Here is a 20,608-nt window from a genome sequence, read left to right on the forward strand (position 1 = left end):
TGAAATATGGCACCTGTAGGTGCATGTGTCTTTGTGAAGGCTTAAATTGTCTAAAAATGGAGTGGTTCTGATTGGCTGCCGTTCACAGTGCTGAAGCCTTCCATCTTTTATTCCTGGTTTTATTCTGATTAGGACTGGTCTGTGAGTGTGAAAACCGAAGGTGACAGAGGAGGAGTGAGAAGGCGACAGAGAGAGAGGCGATGGTCTTAATTAAGTTTTCCTGGGTTTGATGACGTTCCAAGGCTATGGCGTAGTGAAGGCTTGGCGACTGATTTTGTCTGTGTGTTTTATGTGTGCGTGTGTGCGTCTGGCCCATGATCATGCAGAACTGTCATCAGCTCTGTAAATTGTCCATCAGCCCTTGTGGCGTGGCAAGCAAACAGAAAATACAGACAGAGTTGTGTGGGACTTTCCACAACACACACACTCACACACAAACACTCCCTTACCCACATACATGCATTCACACACATACCATAATGACAAAATGAACAAGGCCACATTCATATGTGTAATATAATTAAGACGCATATCCCCATACTTAACCTGGGTGAGAAATCTCCTGGCTTTCTCTTTGCAATTTTCCCTGTGTATTTTTTACATAGTCCTTACATATTAATGTGCCAGTCCAGACACTTGGGGGTTACCATTACATACACTTACAGATACTTGGCAAAGTATTTGTATGTGTTTCTAGGTTTAACCTGGCAAGACCCAACATCTACGTTGTGCTTCTTTGTGCTACACACAAATAATTACCCTCAAGAAGATGCGGTTATTCGTTATAACAGCTAGCCCAGGAGTCTCCAGCTCCTTGGGGGCACTAGCCAAGTGGTATTTTCTGTTTTGGACCAGTTAAACAGTTTAAACAGATACAAGTTTTTCAAACTTACATTTATTAATATATTTATTTAGTGAGGATTAAGTCGTTCAGAACTGCTTTTTTATTTACATTTTTGTTTAGAGGAGCATTAAGTCTATAGTATTAAGCACTCATTGGTATCTCAACGCCCTCAAGTTAATGATCTGGCCCCATTGGTCCATTGTTTTTCACTGTCAGAAAATGATCACAGGATATCTTTGAACCTCTCTCACTGTATGACATACGACCACCGTTTAGGAGCCACGACCACAGAAATTGGTCATCTTTCAGCTGGGAAAGATTGTACAAATTGCACAATGTGTGCCGGGCATTACTCTGTATCTCTTAGTTTTACTTTATTTCATTCTTGTATTTGTAATTTCATATTGAAATATTTGTTTAGGCTTATTCCACTGATAACAGGGCCAACAAAAACTGCAATGGAGTGCTTGATGTATGTGTTTATGTGTTATGGCAAATCAGTAATGTTGCACTGGGTTCTGTGGCCATCCATTTGTAGTAAAGTACTCAAACCTCTCTTCTTTCCTGTTTTGGCTCACGTTAAAACAAAAAGATCTAGTTGGTTTTACAGAGTGTGAAACATGGTGTCTGGGAAAGAGTTTCTGGTTGCTGGCACAGATTGAGTGAAGCCCTTGTTTATGTTTCACAGGCCTTTTCATGATGCTGCTGAGGCAAAATACCCACAGCAGAATTGTCATTGTTCCATCTGTTATAAACATTTATAAACACAAGACAGTAACAAATATGGATATGAATGTATTCACACCAGGAGTTTGTCACTGGACACAAGTTCTCAGATTTTTTTTTCATTCTGTTTAAAATGTCACTCACAAGTAGGGGTGGGCAATATACTGGTAGACAATATTAATCTGTAGAAATTTGTCAACCGGTAGAGATAGAGACTATTGTCTCTATCATGGTTAAACACTCACCTGACATTGCTGTGCTGCATGGTCATGAAAGCTTATAATTTGAATGAGGACTAATTTTGCTATAGCCAATGTGCACACTGTCGGAGAGATGGTTTCTGAGCGCTGTCTGAGAGACGTGCTCACATGAAGCCACTGCTCATAGAACGTGTAGGTACTGATACTGCACAGTTCTTTTTGCCACCTAATTAGGCAACAGTTAAAGCCACATACTAATGTGTCAAAATGCCCGCCTTTGTAAGTATCCCCATAAACACAGTAATTTATGTCTTCAGTGAACGTAAACAGTTAAGAAAGAAAACGCATGATTATATTGGATCCTTGCATTCGCTCTTAAAGTGACAGTAGCATAATAAACCTGCTGCTGTCTCTTTATTACAGGTAGGGTAGGCAATATTGGAGAAGCTAGCAATAGCAGGCTAGCATTGAAAGCATTAGATCCCACTCTCCCTTCAGAGCGTCTCCAAAGCCACGCCTCCTCCAAAACACATGAAAGCGCAGGTCGTGCACAGCCAGAGCAGATTCAGCAAAGCGTCAAAAGAGACGTTAAAATACATCATGTCTTAAAGCACATTACACTACAAAAATAATGAACGTAAACGACTTACAGAGCTCTTATACCACCTGACAGCTGCAGATTAATTTCAGCATTGATAGTGTTGACATAGAAACGCATTAATATGAGTCTGAATTCAACTTCAACCAGAATAACAAAAAGTGTTTATAAAAAAATTGCCTACCCTACCTTTAATGTTAATCAAACAACTAAAGAGAGAAAATCTCTCACTGCTCTTGACTGAATCACTTTTGTACCTTTACCTTTAATAAGAACCTTTAATAAGAATAAATGTGTTTAATTTACACACTGAAGACTATGCAGTGTTAAAGAAGTTAAATAAAATTACTCGTATCATGAGGTAAGATTTTGGTCAGATCGCCCACCCCTGCTCACAAGACTTCATCTGTGAAATTACAAGATAATTATTTTAATCAAATCCTCTTTCCTTCTCTCTTACTCTTCGCACGCAAACTCTGTCCCTTTTTTTCTCAGTGACTTTTCAATTGCGCTATAAATGGCACTTAGTCTCCATACATTAGTGAGTGACCTGAAGCACATGTTCACCCTCACACGCACTGAGTGTGTACAGATCCCACTTCAGCCTTTCATTACACCGCTGAAGAGAGATCAGCCTCTATTGATTACACTCTCCTCAGCCAATTAACCTCTGATGTTATGGTAAGTGTACAAAAACATGTAATTTAAAAAGGACTGTTTCAGTGGTCAAGGTCACTGTAGTACAGTGTGTCTGTGTGCCATGTAGTGACACACTCCACTATTTGCTTGAAAGGTGACTGGATCTAAAAAGCAACATGGACATGTACCAGGGTAATTCCATGGTGTATTTATATATTTTTTAACATTTTAATAAGTGTAACATTTTTATATAATATTTGATATACAATAATGATTCATAACTATGTTCATAAGTTATGAATTATTCATAACTTCTTTAATTATAATTAATTCAAAATGTATTATTATTATGTATTTTAATTTAAATTTATTATTTGTATTTATTTTTCATTCCTATATATCCCTAGTACTCTCACTCTCAGGTCTTATCAATATCTATGTGGAATTAATCTCTCTGTATTTCTAAAACTCTAATTAAATATTTTCATTCATTTGTTAATTGTTATGTTTCTAATCATTTTTTTATTGTTTTTGCAATGCATTGTGAAACATCATTGGGCTTGTGAAATCCAAAATGTAATTATTGTTAAATATCATTTAATTTTATTATTTGTATTATTGTAAGGGCTGTGCAAGTTTCACCTTGGGTGGGGGTGAGAAAACAGAAGCAGAGAAACAAGAAAAGAGGTTTTAATATATGGTGGAGACTGGTGGACTATAGAGCTTTTTAAGAGTGACTGAGAGGGGCGGACAGACGCCACAGTGATTGTGCTAAACGCCACTTAGAGGTGAAGTTCAGGGATTAGTGAGTTTCTCACAGTCCTCAATGTCCTGCGTAACAACACATATCCACACTCTCAAACACAGCACACTCATTTGAAAGGGCCAAGTAGTGCTTTAGCCAAACTTGACCTTGAATGGTAGAGAGAAAGACAAATGTTAAAGAGAAATAGTAGGAGAAATTCTGCTGACTGCTTCTCAATTTAACCAACTGAAAAGAAGTCATATTTATAATACATCCCATCCATCATCCAGACAACGCATAATTAGCACATTCCCCTCGCATGCTGTTGGCTAACCTCTCGAGCATTATGGTGAACGTGTGTGTTTGTGTGCGCGGCTTTGTGTCTCTAGCGGCCAGTGTATGGCTGGAGGCACTACAGCAAGACATTTAGTGTGCTTGTCTAGTGTGGATAAAGACAAAGCATCCCCTCACTGGCAGAAAAACAGCATGTACACACATGCAGCTGCAGAGCTTCAGCGGATGCTGTCGGGTCAGTCTTTGGGCCAGAGAAATGAATTGTTAGTATCCAGACAGCTGGAGTGTTAAAATGAGACAAAGGTAGCAGGTGTGTTGAGACAATAGTCTTCTTCTAGACTGATTGCTGGTTTGGAAGATGACAGAAATGTTGTAGACTGCTGCTTGTGTGTGTGTTGTATGGGTAGAATGGTTTAATATGTTAGATGAGACACTTCCAGTATTACTCTAGGTTTTTCACTCTATCTGTGATGTCATCCATCTAGTCTTTGGGGGTGTCTAGCGGTTCGCACCCATGCTGAGGTGCTCGTGTGGGGGATGCAAATTAAAATCCAGCCTGCATCATGTCCTGTCATCAATTTCCTGTCTTTATAATACAAATTGCACAAAAACACCCAAACATGTATATGTTAATTTGTTGTTTCAAATACTATAATTGCATTATTTTGGCATTCTTTCTAATCTGAGAAGTGTCATATTATAATTTTGTTCTTTTGGAGAGGCCTAACGCTCTCTTCCTTTCTGTCTCTGCAGGACCCACTGGATGAAGGTTATGCTGAGGGCATCAGCGATGAACATTATCGTTTAGAAGGTAAACTATCTCACTATATCGGTGTGTGAATGGGTGAATGTGAGGCAATATGTAAAGCGCTTTGGTGGCCATTGGGTCTGTGAAAGCGCTATATAAATGCAGTCCATTTTTACCATTTACCATATCCTTGCATATATTCTCTTGCATATAAAGAGCAGTTTCATTATTTCACCCCTGGATTAAATACTATATTATCACTATGGTGGTGAGAAGAAAAGGTTTGGTTGAAGTCACAGTGTTGGCACAGAATGATTATTTTCTTGTGATGTTTATTGAATCATTTGATTAATCAAAAGGCTACAGCAAGGTCAGATTCCTGTGCGACATTTACAGCGTATGTGTGCTTGTAAGTGGTCCGCTCATATCTGTGTGGGTCAAAGGTGAGTCGAGGAGAGATTTGATTGGCTAAGGTGTTTGTGGTGTTATGGTTGCCTCATAGTCAGGAGTTAAATTATACTGGATCTGTTACCTCTGGAAATGGATCTGGCACCTTTTTTATTGGATCTGTAAAAATGTAAAACAAAAAGCGATGCAATTTTTTTGTTAATCATATGTTTATGTGTCTATAACATTTTCACATGGCATATACACAAACATAAGTGAGATATTAGTTTAGTTTGTATACTAGTGTGTTTAAATTTGTGGAAAAAAAGTTTTTAATCTTCCTTGATTAAAAACAAAACAAAACAATGGAGTGTAAACAGCTTCTTTGATTTTAATGGGAGTGATGTAGTTTTGTAGATTATAAACAATATGGTAGTAGTGGGATGAGTGACGTTAGACAGTAGATCTAGTACATAAAATAAAAGTTACATCCTAAAGCACCCACTTTTTGTTATCCTGAAACAGTCTTTTGTATTCATTTCATGTCTCATATATGTTGTAGTTTACCTTGCTATTTCATTACAGTTTACCATTATTTATTTCAGCATATCTGAAAACTTGTAATTTATCACAATAAAAATAGCGGGGGTCTCTCCATAATTCAAACGCTCTGCCGATGTTGATCCGTGTTTTCGTCCTAAGTCGATCCGATTCACGTTTGGCCTGACGAGCTTCAGCAGATAAATTTTTGTTTTGTTTTTCATATTTATGTGGAGTTTGTGTTGGAGTGTGTGTGTGCTGGAGGCAGGTCGTGTTTGGGTGTTATCAGACTCCATGTCGTCAGCTGCAGTGCCGTCGCATAGACTGTATATAAAAAGGAGAGAGGCTCGGGAGCGCGCATGCACGTCACATCCGATGGATTTCTCAGAAAATCCGACCCGGAGACTTCACATAGAAATAGGAATACTGGCCTTCAGAAGTAATAGCAAAACCCGACAAGTGGATCATTGTAATGTGTGATTACAACCCCTTCACACACAGGCAATAAAAAAAGATTTTAGAAGAAAAGTTACATATAGCACCTTTAAGCTCATAGTAACATGCAAAAAAAGAAATTTCAACAAGAAACGGTATTCCAACTGCATTTGTTGTAATGAAAACATCTGATTGGGATCAAGGTTCTTATCTAAGGTTTAGGCAAGGTTTTTTTTTTTTTTTTTTTTACCTAGCATTTTTGACCTAGCAACATGAAATTATAACTTGTTGTTAAAGTTTCACTGCACTTTAGCCTGTACCAAACATGCATGCTGAGGAAACACACTGCGCTTCAGTCACCTCACAGTTTATTGTGAACTCCAGGTGAACCTAGATTCAAAGCCACGTTTGGGACGCCGCCAAGCTGTCCTCTGTGTTGTATAGTGCTGTATTTAAGCTCCGTCACCAGTGCTCTGTTGCGGGTTTGGCTGTCTCATCACTCTGTGGGGCAGGACTTTGACCACTGCTGTGAGAGTTAGCACTTCCTTTGTGTGTATGGTGTGTGTGTAGTTTTTTTGTGACCATTTGTTAGTTCTCTAGATAAACAGCTCCTGTATATTGTGAGCTGGCTGGCAAGCAGGCTTTGGCCCTGGAGCTCAGCGTTGCCTTTGAGTTTCTGGCCCTGATCAAAAGCCCTGATCTGACGCTGTTTCCCTCCAAAAAACCTGTAAAAGCTCCCCGGGTACGACTGCTCTCATCCTCTGGTGCTTTTCTTTTCTTTTTTCATCCTCCCTTGCCTCTTGCTGCAGAGGGACAAGACAGGTCCTCTTTGATCTGAGCAGATCAGCGGAGGAGAAGTGAATGAGTGAGAGAGAAGACAGAGAGAGATATTGTTGTGTCTGCCTATCCTTTTGGCTCGTACAACAAACACTGTTTCAGATTTGACTTTGCTTAATTAATTAGAGATTCTGTTTTACAGACGGACTGATCCTGGGCCAAAAGGTTTGAGAATGGAACTTCAAAGCACAGGGATTTGGGGCAGGGGGGAGGATTTAGCCTGCAGGACCCAGCCTGGTGCTGAGCCGTGTCCTCACTGAGCTGTGTTAGATCTGCTCTCGTTTAAAACATCTCCGTCTTATTACCCACAGTACACAAAGAGACAAACTGCCTCTGAAATTTGGGTATTGAGTTCAGGATTAATCCTGACTGGCATTCTCTACTTCAGAACGGGCCACTGTTAGACTCTGTCTTTCTCACTTTAAATTTGCTTGTGTTTTCAGACATAGACACAATTAAGATATCGGGGATGTTTCTGAAGTCTGGCCTTAGGTTGTGATGGCAGGAGTTAGTCTATTTAAGCATTTATACGGTACTTACAGCTTTATCCAGGCATATAGCTGATTTCCCGAAGTCTGCTCTTAAAGGGATAGTTCACCCAAAAATTCTGACGTCTTTTGGTTAACCCTCTATGACGTTTTTCCCCCTGTAAAAATGCACCATAAACCTAACCTCATATGACTATATTCAAAATTTTACAATAGCTACAGACCAAAATTCAAAGTGGTTATTGACTGAAAATCTTGCCTTTAGCCAAAGAACCCAAATTTCAGTTGTACTTAAACTTGGCATGTCAAAGTTACATGCAAGAAACCAGTGCCGTTTTAATGTAATTGATGTTGAAACTACCACATTGTGTTTTGATTTAAACTGCTTACATTTGTTTACATTTACATGCTGTCTTGGTTCCTCTCAATTCTTCATCTTCTTACCTAAACATCTTAGAGAGTTTTTCCTCACCATTGTTGTTGTTGTTGGCTCGCTTGTAAAGATTCTTTCAGGCGATCCATTGCGAAAACACTGCCTTTGCGCAAAAAAATGGTACTGAATTGAGATTTGGGCATGAGCAACGTGTCTGCCACATGTCAATAAATGCCTTCCCAGACTCTAACAAAGTGTGTCGAGGAACATGTACTTCTGAGTTTAACATTGAGGATAAGATAGCAAATTTTGTATAAAGTGTGATTTATTTTATGTCCCATACTATACGACTGTGTGACTGTCTTTAGTGTCTGTGACGACTGCAGTAGATGACATGGTTGGATTAAAAAAAATAACTAGGTGCTTGCATTCTCACGTAACTCTTTCCCTTTTCTGTCTATTTTCTGTCACACATGCACAATAACTTTTTTTTTTTAAAGGTGCATTTCAGTATTTTCCTCATTAAAAAAACACTAAGAAATGAATAGCACTTTTGAACAATGTTTAAAATTATGTACAGTCACATTAGATGAAGACATATCAGGGGTCTGTGAAAACCCATTAGATCACTTGACCAGCCAAATATTACTGGCTTTATCTTAACCCCATTATTGGAATCGTTCACTTTTTGAATAATTTATTCAAATATCTGATTATGAATAGCACATTTCTACAATAGTATCTGTAACTGAACACATTTGTGCTTTTGTGTGATGCTACATACAGAAGATGTCATTATAGGTCCAAGAGGACTGCATTATTGACTAAATTAAAAAAAACATATGAAATATCTTACTTGAGTTCATATTTCCTCAACATTATGTGAATGTGTGTCCCTCTGCAGTGGCTCTGCCCCCTGAGAAGACTGACAGCTGCAGTGTGGAAGAGAGAATGCAGGACACTGAAGGCTCTGCCACCGTCGGCCCACACAAACAATTACAGTTTGAGGTCAGTATACACCACACATACTGTACATACTGGGTAGGGCATACACTACCTTTTAAAAATGTGGGGTCAGACATTTTTTTTTTTAAGATGTATATTAATCACACACACACACACACACACACACACACACACACACACACACACACACACACACACACACACACACACACACACACACACACACACACACACACACACACACACAAGACTAATGCATTAATCAAAAGTGGCAGTAAAGTGTTAAGACATTTTATTATGTTACAAAATATTTCTGTTTCAAATAAATGCTGTTCTTTTAAACTTTCTATTCAATAAAGAATAAAAAAATGTATTACAGTTTCCATAAAAATATTAAGCAGCACAACCTTTGATAATAATAAGTAATGTTTCTTGAGCAGTAAATCAGCACATTAGAATGATTTCTGAAGGATCATGTGACACTGAAGACTGGAGTAATGACTGCTGAACATTTTATTTTAATGTGTGTGTTACTAAAACAATGATTATCATTGTTGTTTATTAATCAGGAGTTGGAGTGCGCTGTATCAGTTGAAGAAGATAACAGGCAGGAGTGGACTTTCACCCTCTACGACTTCGATAACAACGGCAAGGTCACGAGAGAGGTAAAACGTCTGAGACCTATGCGCAGTAAGGACAGTGACTGATGTCTTTTGTCATGGGAAAACCCAGTAACACAACACTAACAGGACACAATAAATGGATGTTGCTCTCTGTCTTTTTTCTTCCACCGTGTCTCTGTCCTGTCTGTCTTGTCTCTGCATCTCTCACTTTTCACTTTCTTTTACTCTCACTTTCTCACTGTTTCCCTCAGCCTCATAGTTGCTCTGCATTTACATTTCATTTTCACATGCTAAATAGCCTCAGATGTATAGAATGTTTCATGTTTGCGTGTACATGTGCTCTCTACTGCCGTCAGCATCTGTTTACCCTCCCTGAGGCTATGGAGATTCTGATTAACACGTTATTATGGACATGCCTGTGTATGAATTATGAATAATGCATGTATCCTATATATCACACAGCATATAAAAGACTAATCAACTGTCTCGTGTCAGTGAAGATCTCTTAATTTAACGTGTTTTCTTTTTCCTCCCTATCTCTCTATGTCCAGGACATCACCAGTCTACTGCACACTATATATGAGGTGGTGGACTCATCAGTGAATCACTCCCCCAGCAGCAGTAAGACCCTCAGGGTGAAACTCTCCGTCGCCCCAGACTCCAGCCAGAGATGGAGGAACGTCACCCAGACCAACACAGGTACACAGAGAGTGTGTTTTCCATGATTAAGAGATATTTTTCTGAGCAATATCAGGGAGACCCAAAAATGAAATTGTCATCATTTACTCACCCTCATATTTGTATAAACCTGTATGACATGGAGCACAAAAGAAGAGGTTTAGCAGAATGTTGATTCTGTCAATAGGACTGTATTCTGAGTCTTCTGAAGCTGTGCAAGAGGTTTATGTAAGGGACAGACTGAAATGTATAGGTTCAGTGTGTAATTTGCCATGATACTTTTATGTTTTTCTTTTTTGAGCTTGACACACAGTCTCATTTTCTTTGGACCAGTGCAGCCTAGACATGTTGTTAAATACCAAATTCTGTTGTAGCAAACTAGCTCTATAAAATATTAATAATCAATCATAACTTGTTATAATTTACATTTACATTTAGTCATTTAGCAGACGCTTTTATCCAAAGCGACTTACAACTGAGGACTAAACCAAGCGAGTCATCGTGAAGAGGCAAAAACAACGCAAGAAGTGCTCAAAATACAAAGTTCAGACATAGCTCGGAGTAGCATAAGTCAGGCAAGCGAGGATTTAGAGGAAAGGATTTTTTTTATTTTTTTTATTTTTTTTATTTTTTTTTTATGTTAAGTGCTCCCGGAAGAGATGAGTTTTCAGTTGTCTTTTGAATGCTGTCAGGGATTCTGCATTCCGGATGAGGGTGGGGAGATCATTCCACCAGCATGGAACCGTGAATGAGAATGTTCTGGAGAGTGATTTTGTGCCCCGCTGTGATGGTACCACGAGCCGTCGCTCATTGACCGATCGTAGGCTTCTGGTAGGGATGTAGACTTGTAGTAGTGAGTGGAAGTAGGAGGGAGCTGATCCTGTGGTCAATCTGTAAGCAAGCGTCAAAGCCTTGACCTTGATGCGAGCAGCGAGTGGTAGCCAGTGCAGAGAGATGAACAGAGGAGTGACGTGGGCCCTTTTGGGCTCATTGAAGACAAGACGAGCTGCAGCATTCTGGATCATTTGTAGAGGTTTAGTTGCACATGATGGAAGTCCAGCCAGAAGAGCATTTCAGTAATCAAGCCTAGAAATGACTAAGGCCTGGACGAGAAGTTGTGTTGCATGATCAGTTAGGAAAGACCTGATCTTTCTGATGTTGTGCATAGCAAACCTGCATGATCGAGCTGTCTTTGTAATGTGGTCTGTGAAGGTCAGCCGATCATCAAAGATTACCCCAAGATTTCTGACCGACCTTGATGGGGTGATTGAGGATGAATCTAGCTGGATACTGAGGTCGTGCTGTAGAGACTGATTGGCAGGGAGGATGAGAAGCTCAGTCTTTGCCAGGTTGAGCTGCAGGTGATGTTCCTTCATCCATGCTGAGATGTCCGCCAGACAGCTTGAGATCCGTACAGCTACTGTGGGATCATCTGGTTGAAATGAGAGGTAGAGCTGGGTGTCATCAGCATAGCAATGGTAAGAGAAACCATGTGCCTGTATGATGGGTCCCAGTGATGTGGTGTAAATGGAGAAGAGGAGCGGTCCGAGAACTGAACCCTGAGGAACCCCTGTGGTCAGTTGATGTGCTTTGGATACCTCACCTCTCCATGTGACCTTGAAGGACCTACCTGTGAGATAGGACTCAAACCATTGATTATGAATATTTGATTATGAATCAAATATTCATAATATTCATAATCAAACCATTGATTATGAATATTTGGATCAGTTAATCGGGTTAACTTGATGTAGCTACATTAACATTACAACCAATTACTCGGTTCATCCCGTGAACACTCAATATTGGTTATTAATTCATTAATAGAAATGTACATTTCCGGGGCATGGGAAATGTCTTTCTTACTAAGTACTACTAAGAGCAAGTAGTCAAGATCTATGATTAGTGACTCCAGATATGAGCTTGAGAGACAGACAACTTTACGTGTGATATGAAAAAGACTATTAACTGGACTAAACATTTAGACTACTCTAAAATACACATACATACATGCATACAGTTTACCAAGGGAAAGAGACCTGAAGCAGAATACATGAAAGCAAGAAGTTATAGCATTGTTTGATTTTCAGCAGATCGACAGCCTGAGCAAACCATCAGTTTAGTTCTAACACGCCGTTCTTAAAAAGGGGTAAGGATACTTAATGTATCAAATAATGAGACTACGTTTGTTACTTGCATGTCTCGTCCATTTGCATTAAACTGTCCTGATGCAATTTGTTGAGGCTCCAGTTGATCTTTGCTGATGTGGTCTTGATGAGAGAGAACCAGTGGGGTCAGAGGATCTTTGGTAAATGGAAAGACAAGGCTGCAGCCTGGCGCAAGCTTGGGAGTCCTTGAGGGACTTCTAGTTCAGCCTCATCTTCACGTTAGGACTTCTCAGGAAGGACCAAGAGAGTCAGAGAGCCAGAGGCTAAGAGGACAAGAGACAAGAGCAAAAGGAGCAAGAGAGAGTTGATCTTGTTATCAGTGATTTTTAAAGCGTGAAGACGTCACACCCTCTGGATGTGCGTGAGCCAATGCGAAGCTGCCCCTTTGGAGGGAGTTTTTCACGACCCCTTTTATGACCCTAGCAGGGCATTTGAATGTTTAATTGCATTGGGTGTTTACGAAAAGAATCTACAAGATTCGCATAATACTAATGCGTCATAAAGTTAGCGAAATGAAATGTAAATTAACAAATGGGGGACGAAGATTGGAGTTTATAGAGACTAAACATGCTACACATATGATTTTGGTTAACCATAGTATGCAAGTCATGTCTCAGACCAAAATAGTTAAGAAGAGAGAATGAATACATAGGCCAAACCACATAAAAGGAAAATTATGAGATGGGAAATTAGATACATGTTAATACATTTATCACATGGTTATATACACTCACCGGCCACTTTATTAGGTACCCCATGCTAGTAACGGGTTGGACCCCCTTTTGCCTTCAGAACTGCCTCAATTCTTCGTGGCATAGATTCAACAAGGTGCTGGAAGCATTCCTCAGGGAGTTTGGTCCATATTGACATGATGGCATCACACAGTTGCCGCAGATTTGTCGGCTGCACATCCATGATGCGAATCTCCCGTTCCACCACATCCCAAAGATGCTCTATTGGGTTGAGATCTGGTGACTGTGGAGGCCATTTTAGTACAGTGAACTCATTGTCATGTTCAAGAAACCAATTTGAAATGATTAGAGCTTTGTGACATGGTGGAAGTAGCCATCAGAGGATGGGTACATGGTGGCCATAAAGGGATGGACATGGTCAGAAACAATGCTCAGGTAGGCCGTGGCATTTAAACGATGCCCAATTGGCCTAAAGTGTGCCAGGAAAACATCCCCCACACCATTACACCACCACCACCAGCCTGCACAGTGGTAACAAGGCATGATGGTTCCATGTTCTCATTCTGTTTACGCCAAATTCTGACTCTAACATCTGAATGTCTCAACAGAAATCGAGACTCATCAGACCAGGCAACATTTTTCCAGTCTTCAACTGTTCAATTTTGGTGAGCTCTTGCAAATTGTAGCCTCTTTTTCCTATTTGTAGTGGAGATGAGTGGTACCCGGTGGAGTCTTCTGCTGTTGTAGCCCATCCGCCTCAAGGTTGTGCGTGTTGTGGCTTCACAAATGCTTTGCTGCATACCTCGGTTGTAACGAGTGGTTATTTCAGTCACTGTTGCCCTTCTATCAGCTCGAACCAGTCTGGCCATTCTCCTCTGACCTCTGGCATCAACAAGGCATTTCCGCCCACAGAACTGCCGCTCACTGGATGTTTTTTCTTTTTCGGACCATTCTCTGTAAACCCTAGAGATGGTTGTGCGTGAAAATCCCAGTAGATTAGCAGTTTCTGAAATACTCAGACCAGCCCTTCTGGCACCAACAATCATGCCACGTTCAAAGTCACTCAAATCAACTTTCTTCCCCATACTGATGCTCGGTTTGAACTGCAGGAGATTGTCTTGACCATGTCTACATGCCTAAATGCACTGAGTTGCCGCCATGTGATTGGCTGCTTAGAAATTAAGTGTTAACGAGCAGTTGGACAGGTGTACCTAATAAAGTGGCCGGTGAGTGTATATGGAATATATAGGATTAAAAGGGTTCATTTCTTCTTCTCAGCAAGAATTAAGAGAGTGTCACAACTCTCTGGAAATTCCGTTGGGTCGTAAAGCTTGTTATCAGTCTTAATGTGTCCTGTAACAGGACACCAGGTTCTGCCAGTGGGTAGGCTTCATTTGTGGGGGAAGTTTCATAGAACTTTGTTGGAAGAGTGAGTTTGTTGGATTCTTCATTAAATATAATGATTAATTTGTGTGTGTCTGATTGGTCCAGAAGCTACACTGTGCTCCATTTAAAAAGAAAAACCATGAAACGACATGAGGGTGAGTAGATAATGACAGAATTTTTGGCTGTCTACCACCTACACTATTGCCCTCCTCCTTTTTCCTGTCTTCCATGTCATTGTATATCTTGTAAGATGAGTTCATAGTCAAAGGCATAAGACGAGAGGGAGAAACAACACAAACATCTGCAGCCCTGAGCTTTTGGATTTCTTTTGGAAAGTGCTATCTTATCCTTCTCTGAAAGTCTTTTGCTATTTGAAAAATAAATATATCCACATTTAGCCACTTTCTTACTGTGTAACTTGGTAAAAAAACAATGTGATGGTGAACAGAAAGTAGTCTGAAGACTGTCTGTTTGTTTAGTGCTGTCATTTGGGCTATTTATACCCGTCATGTATTTGAAAGAGAAGAGTCTTTGAACAGCAGCTGTCTTCATGCAAATTCACAAGTGTGTGTTTTTTAGATTTATATGAGGCCCGAGGTTCAAAATAGAATAAATGAAGCATTGTTTTTTTTTCTTCTTTTATGAACCTTCAAAGTAAATGGAAAACAGGGAACAAAGGTTTCTTTCTTATTTTGGTTGGTCTTTAAAGCTGCTGCAGTATGTGTGCGCTTGTGTGATGCTGTGCAACTCAACGACGTTCACTTTGATAAAGACCCCTCTCTCTCTCTCTCTCTCTCTCTCTCTCTCTCTCTCTCTCTCTCTCTCTCTCTCTCTCTCTCTCTCTCTCTCTCTCTCTCTCTCTCTCTCTCTCTCTCTCTCTCTCTCTCTCTCTCTCTCTCTCTCTCTCTCTCTCTCTCTCTCTCTCTCTCTCTCTCTCTCTCTCTCTCAATCAGACACTCCCCATCCCAAGCACAAGGGAGAAAAGTGCATTGAGGACTCCAAGCCTTCAGAGAAAAAGTCAAGAGCTTTTCTTAGGTAATTATGAAATTAACTTATTACACTACACATTAGTGTCCGGAATTACATAACACATAAAGAATATAAACTTTAAAGAAATTGACAAATGGACAATGATGGGTTCAAGCCTGTTTTGTGTACACAATCTCAGAGCAATGTACTTGCAGTCATTTCAACACAATGTTGTTGTATTAGGCGTTACCATGCTGACCACCACAACCAGCAGGGTTGCCAGCGGCACTGTGTGGATGAGAACTTGGAGAGAAGAAACCATTACCTTGACCTGGCCGGCATTGAAAACTACACATCCCGCTTTGGAACAGGTAAGATCTTAATCACATAGAGTAAATGGAGCCAATACATCTTCATCATTTAGGCCCTACTTACACCTGGAGTTTGGATCTGTCTTGTGTGATCCAGCATTTGTAGTGTACTGTATTTATTGTGTGTGTGTGTGTGGTGATGAATACCTAACATAGTTATAATAATAACAATTAAATAATTATTTTGTGCTTTCTTTAGCAGCTCCTGCCACAGAACCAGCAAAACCCAACCACACCACACGTTCATCCAATCAGACACGCTCACGATCTCAAGAACCCGAGAATTGCCACGTTTACCCCGCTCACCATCGGCGCTCACAGACCATCTCTACGGATCCTCCTGCCGTCCTCACCCGGCACACACACGCACTCCGTTCCCCCAAAACGCACTGCCCACCGCCCACTCAGGCCTCTGCTGGTCGGGTGATGAGGAGAGGAGCGCCACCTCCCCCAGCGGTCCCCAAGCAGACCCCTCCGCACCAAAGCTCAGGCCCGTACCGACGGCACAAGCAGAGGCCTAAAGAAGGGCTGCACTATCGGGCTCTGGGGCCGACCGTGACGTCCGGCCCGGTAGTGGAGAAAGAGCATGTGAGGGATCTCCCCAGTCTGGTTCTGTATGAAGGAGGACTAGCTCAGGTGGTCCAGCGGCATGAGCATCATCATCATCATGAACATCATCATCACTATCATCACTTTTATCAGTCCTGAAGAGTGAACCCTCTTAGAAGGGTTATAATAAGAAGAAACATAAGGAACGTAACAAATGATCCTAAATATTCTTGGTTATGGTCACGTTGAGGCTGAGAAGGACACAAGGCATCATGTTCATGCCAAAGTGGCAGACAGTGTGTTCACATTTGTATATATAAGTGTGTGTGAGAGGTCATGTGTGTTGGTTTGAATGTGTTGATGTAGGCCTAGTCAGCTTAGGACAGGTTTACGTTCTACATAAATGCTCTATATCTCCCTTCTCTCTCTCTCTCTCTCTCTCTCTCTCTCTCTCTCTCTCTCTCTCTCTCTCTCTCTCTCTCTCTCTCTCTCTCTCTCTCTCTCTCTCTCTCTCTCTCTCTCTCTCTCTCTCTCTCTCTCTCTCTCTCTCTCTCTCTCTCTCTCTCACTCTGTCTGCTTCCCTTATTTTCTCTCCCTCCCTCGATATCTCACTTTCATAATGCTTATCTGATTATTCTGTTTGGTTGAAAAGGTGGTCAGCCCTGTTAAATGAAGAATTGTCAAATAGTTAAATCACTTTTGAGGAATACAATTCCTTGGTTTTGTAATTTACAGTGAGTGAGTGAGTGAGTGAGTGAGTGAGTGAGTGAGTGAGTGAGTGAGTGAGTGAGTGAGTGAGTGAGTGAGTGAGTGAGTGAGTGAGTGAGTGAGTGAGTGAGTGAGTGAGTGAGTGAGTGGTGGGGGGGGGGGGGGGGATCTGCTCTTTTTTGTGCCTAAGGTGTCTTTTTTTTACACTTATCCTGTTTTTTTGTTTGTTTTTTTCCACTGAAGACCACTTGAAAAGCACTTCTTGTGCCATTGCATTCAAGACACTTTATCTATGAAGAGCTTCTCTCCGAAACATCAGATCTGAATCAACACCTTTAAAAATGCAATACAGGACACATGTACAGACAGAGCCTGTAAAGACGCTCAAACCGTCAGAGAGGACTTTGTTGAAGGACAGAATGAGAACTACACTCTACCAATCTACATGAAGAAAACAGAGCATCATAATCAGCTGCTACCTCTAGTATTATTATGATTATCGGTATTATTGATATAATTTTTTATTATTCAGATTTTATTTTTATTTGTCTGTATGTTCTAATATGCCACCAATCTGCAGTTATGTTGAGATGTATTGGATTTAAATCCATTGTAAGCTTTATTACGGAAACATTTATATTATTATTTTTTTTTTTTTGTGTGTGTTTTCCTGTCCCCGTAACTTTAAGCTAATTGCATTGTAAGACCACTAGGCATCAGAGTTTATAGTGTTATTATGTGTATCATACAATACGAGATCTTAAAATAATCTTCTGATGATTGTATAATAATGTTCTGAAATTTGTTAAAAAATAATTTATTTGAAAAACATATTCCTGTCATGTTTATGGCAAGTCAAATCAAAAGATTGGGAAACTTTGAATAGAGTTTATATTGTTTGACCCAATATATACATAATATTTTATCTTCTGCTTGTTTAGTTGTGGTTTCAACTTTTCCTTATTTTCAGTTCAGTAATAAGATAATTCAAGTTGTCATATTTTGACCTTCTTAAGTGTAAAGGAATCTGTTCTGCCAAGGAAAAATAGTATTTTCATTTCTCAGGTTAATTTGTTCATGTTTGAGTCATTGATTTGACAAGACAATATAATCTGTTTTGAAGGGAGCAGTAAACCACTGAACTGTAAGGATATTTTGGTAGAAAATTACCTTTGGGACTGTTTAATTTCTTTCAGAATCCAATAATATGTCCTCAGACTGAATTAGGATCTTGTAGACAGTATGGTAGTGCCTTTAGCTCAGAAGTGCTCACTTATTGGCTGAAGTGAGAAAACAAGTCTGGTTGATTTGGAGTTCATCTGCTCCCTGCAGCAGTTTTAAACAGCATTTAAATAGTACATTATGAATCTATTTTAGGTTCGATGTATCCCAAATCATCTAGAGGGTGTGTGTGTGGCAGCTGTCTCATTCCTCAGGGGCAGGATGACAGTATCGCCGCCTAGGAGTCTCCAGCCCTCCCATAACTCACCAATACCCCACTGACAGAGAGTTAATGAGTGCGTGTGCATTTGAAACCAGCCCTACGGAAGATTACGAAACAGAGAAGCCTTCGATCAAACTCAAGCAGGTGTGTGTGTGTGTGTTGAAACTCACAGCAGGTGTTTTAAAAATCCAAGTGAGTCCGATATAATTGATTTAATCTCTCTTCTTTGATTTGTTTGATTTTTAAACACAGAAACACATTAAATGTAAAAAAAATCAACTTTAATTCCATGTGGTACCAGTTTGGCGCTTAAGATTTTTGGCCTCAACATGGACAGCAGTCAAACAAAATTTTTGAAAGAATTTTGTCAGTGATGAGAGGTGTTCATTATGTTTGGTTAGAACCTGTTCAACTTCCTAATATGTTTAGCGTTAGATCAGTTGACTCTTCTGCTCAGTAGGATGGTGGAAATGTGATAGCATCACACTACACGAGACTCTGGAAAACCCACCTGCAACTTCAGGGTGGTCTCATTACAGCTAGTAACCTTCACTCAGTCTCGCTGTTGCTGGGGAATGAATGTGTGCTGTGTAGCTTATTTCTCCCTCTCATTTTCTCATTCTCTCCTTGCAGTGAGATAGAATGAGATGTTGCCATTTTAAATGATTCTGACCATTACTTAAACAATTATTGCTGCTAAAACCAACCCATGGCTTCATGAGTAAATGAAAAGTTTAAGAACGGCACATGTGCGCAACATCTAAATGCACAGTAGGCAGTAGGTTCATTTATAATAATATTTCATGAATGTCCTGCAGTGTTCTTGTTTATCTTTTAACACTGGTATTGTATAGATGTCTGATAGGATCAGTTGAGACCTGATGGTTGTAAATACAACATGAGTTGGCCGCTTTGGTGATTACCAGTGTTTTAGACTGATTCTGCGCTATTTATCTGGATGATCGGCTATTTTCTATAGTGACATTTGTACCTATAACATTTCTCGATTTATGTTGTGCTTTTGTTTGGTGTGATTGAGTGTGTAACACACTCCCTCAGAATCCAAGAAAGTGATTCATGGAGAGGCTTGTATATAAATAACACAATGTCGTAGCATTTCATGCCTCTCCTGAACACTAGTACAGATAATTTGTGACTTTCCTAACAATTTTTCATGTTTATTTTTTTTTTTAGTTTATATAGATGGATGGAAATAATTGCTTTATTTATTTAACAGCAGACCTGTGCCAAGAGAAAATATTTCATTAAAAGCTGAACTGTTGCTTACTGAGTGGGTGGCCCTGATTTCTTTGCCTGTTGTTTTTGAGAATGTTTCTGATGATTTCTTTGCATGCATGTACACTCCATCTTTTTCTACTTTAAGTGCAAATACTTTTGCATGCTCTCTGATATCTATGTTGTTTGCATGTCTCGCTTCAAATATTTCCCACAGCTGTGGTCTTACACATGGCCAAGGAGTTTTAAGTTTTAAGTTACAACTGGCTACTAACACATCTCCATCTGTTTAAAAGTTTGATGTCTCTTATGCTCACCAAGACTGCATTTATTTGATCAAAAATATTATTACAATTTCAAATAATTGTTTTCTCTTAATAATGTTTTAAAGTGTAATTTATCCCTGTGATTGCAAAGCTGAATTTTCAGCATCATTACTCCAGTCTTCAGTGTCACATGATCCTTCAGAAATGATTCGAATATACTAATGTGCTGCTCAATAAACATTTCCTATTATCAATGTTAAAAAAGTATTTTTGTAGAAACCATGATACCTTTTTCCAGGATTATTTGTTTAATAGAAGTTCTAAAGAACTGTAAAAAAAAAAAAAAAAAAAAAAAAAACGAAAACGTTTGTAATGTTGTTTTGATAATTGAATGCAAATCTTACCGACCCCACGCTTTGGAAAGGTATATTATGAAATTTAATTTGTGATAAATAAATACAATATGCAGTAGCAGAGCAATAGGACTACATGTAGGCTACAGTACGCCCAGAAGTTAAATAATGAAGCATAAGGTTTGAGTGGATCGATTACAGCTTAAATATTTTGTGACGGCATAATGTGAGAGAGAATATCTCTAACCAAAGACCAATTCTATTTAGGCTAATATTATACAGAACAGCTTTTTCGGTGTTGTCTACACCAGAAATATACATTTAGCCTAAGCTACAGTGCATTCA

General features: G+C 39.7%; 1 protein-coding gene and 1 long non-coding RNA gene across 4 annotated transcripts in view; both read left to right on the forward strand.

The window, feature by feature from the left end:
• The window catches only part of nkd1 (NKD inhibitor of WNT signaling pathway 1), a 53,159-nt gene extending 36,731 nt beyond the window's left edge, over nt 1-16,428 (forward strand). For 2 of the 3 annotated variants that reach the window (XM_056233835.1, XM_056233836.1), the window contains 7 exons: nt 4,800-4,857; nt 8,759-8,862; nt 9,390-9,485; nt 9,995-10,142; nt 15,321-15,402; nt 15,580-15,707; nt 15,907-16,428. In XM_056233835.1, the coding sequence (XP_056089810.1) occupies nt 4,800-4,857; nt 8,759-8,862; nt 9,390-9,485; nt 9,995-10,142; nt 15,321-15,402; nt 15,580-15,707; nt 15,907-16,415 (1,125 nt within the window). In that variant the 3' untranslated portion in view covers nt 16,416-16,428. The remainder of the gene's footprint in view (nt 1-4,799; nt 4,858-8,758; nt 8,863-9,389; nt 9,486-9,994; nt 10,143-15,320; nt 15,403-15,579; nt 15,708-15,906) is intronic. The other variant, XM_056233837.1, reaches the window with a different exon arrangement.
• Nucleotides 16,429-16,447: 19 nt separating this feature from the next.
• LOC130069753 (uncharacterized) lies at nt 16,448-17,889 on the forward strand. Its single transcript, XR_008803797.1, has 2 exons — nt 16,448-16,542; nt 17,208-17,889. It is a non-coding gene; the product is annotated as an uncharacterized LOC130069753 (long non-coding RNA).
• Nucleotides 17,890-20,608: the final 2,719 nt, after the last annotated feature.

Source organism: Rhinichthys klamathensis, unplaced genomic scaffold (assembly GCF_029890125.1).
Source record: "Rhinichthys klamathensis goyatoka isolate OS25496 unplaced genomic scaffold, OSU_Roscu_1.1 h1tg000378l_1, whole genome shotgun sequence".
NCBI lineage: Eukaryota > Metazoa > Chordata > Actinopteri > Cypriniformes > Leuciscidae > Rhinichthys > Rhinichthys klamathensis.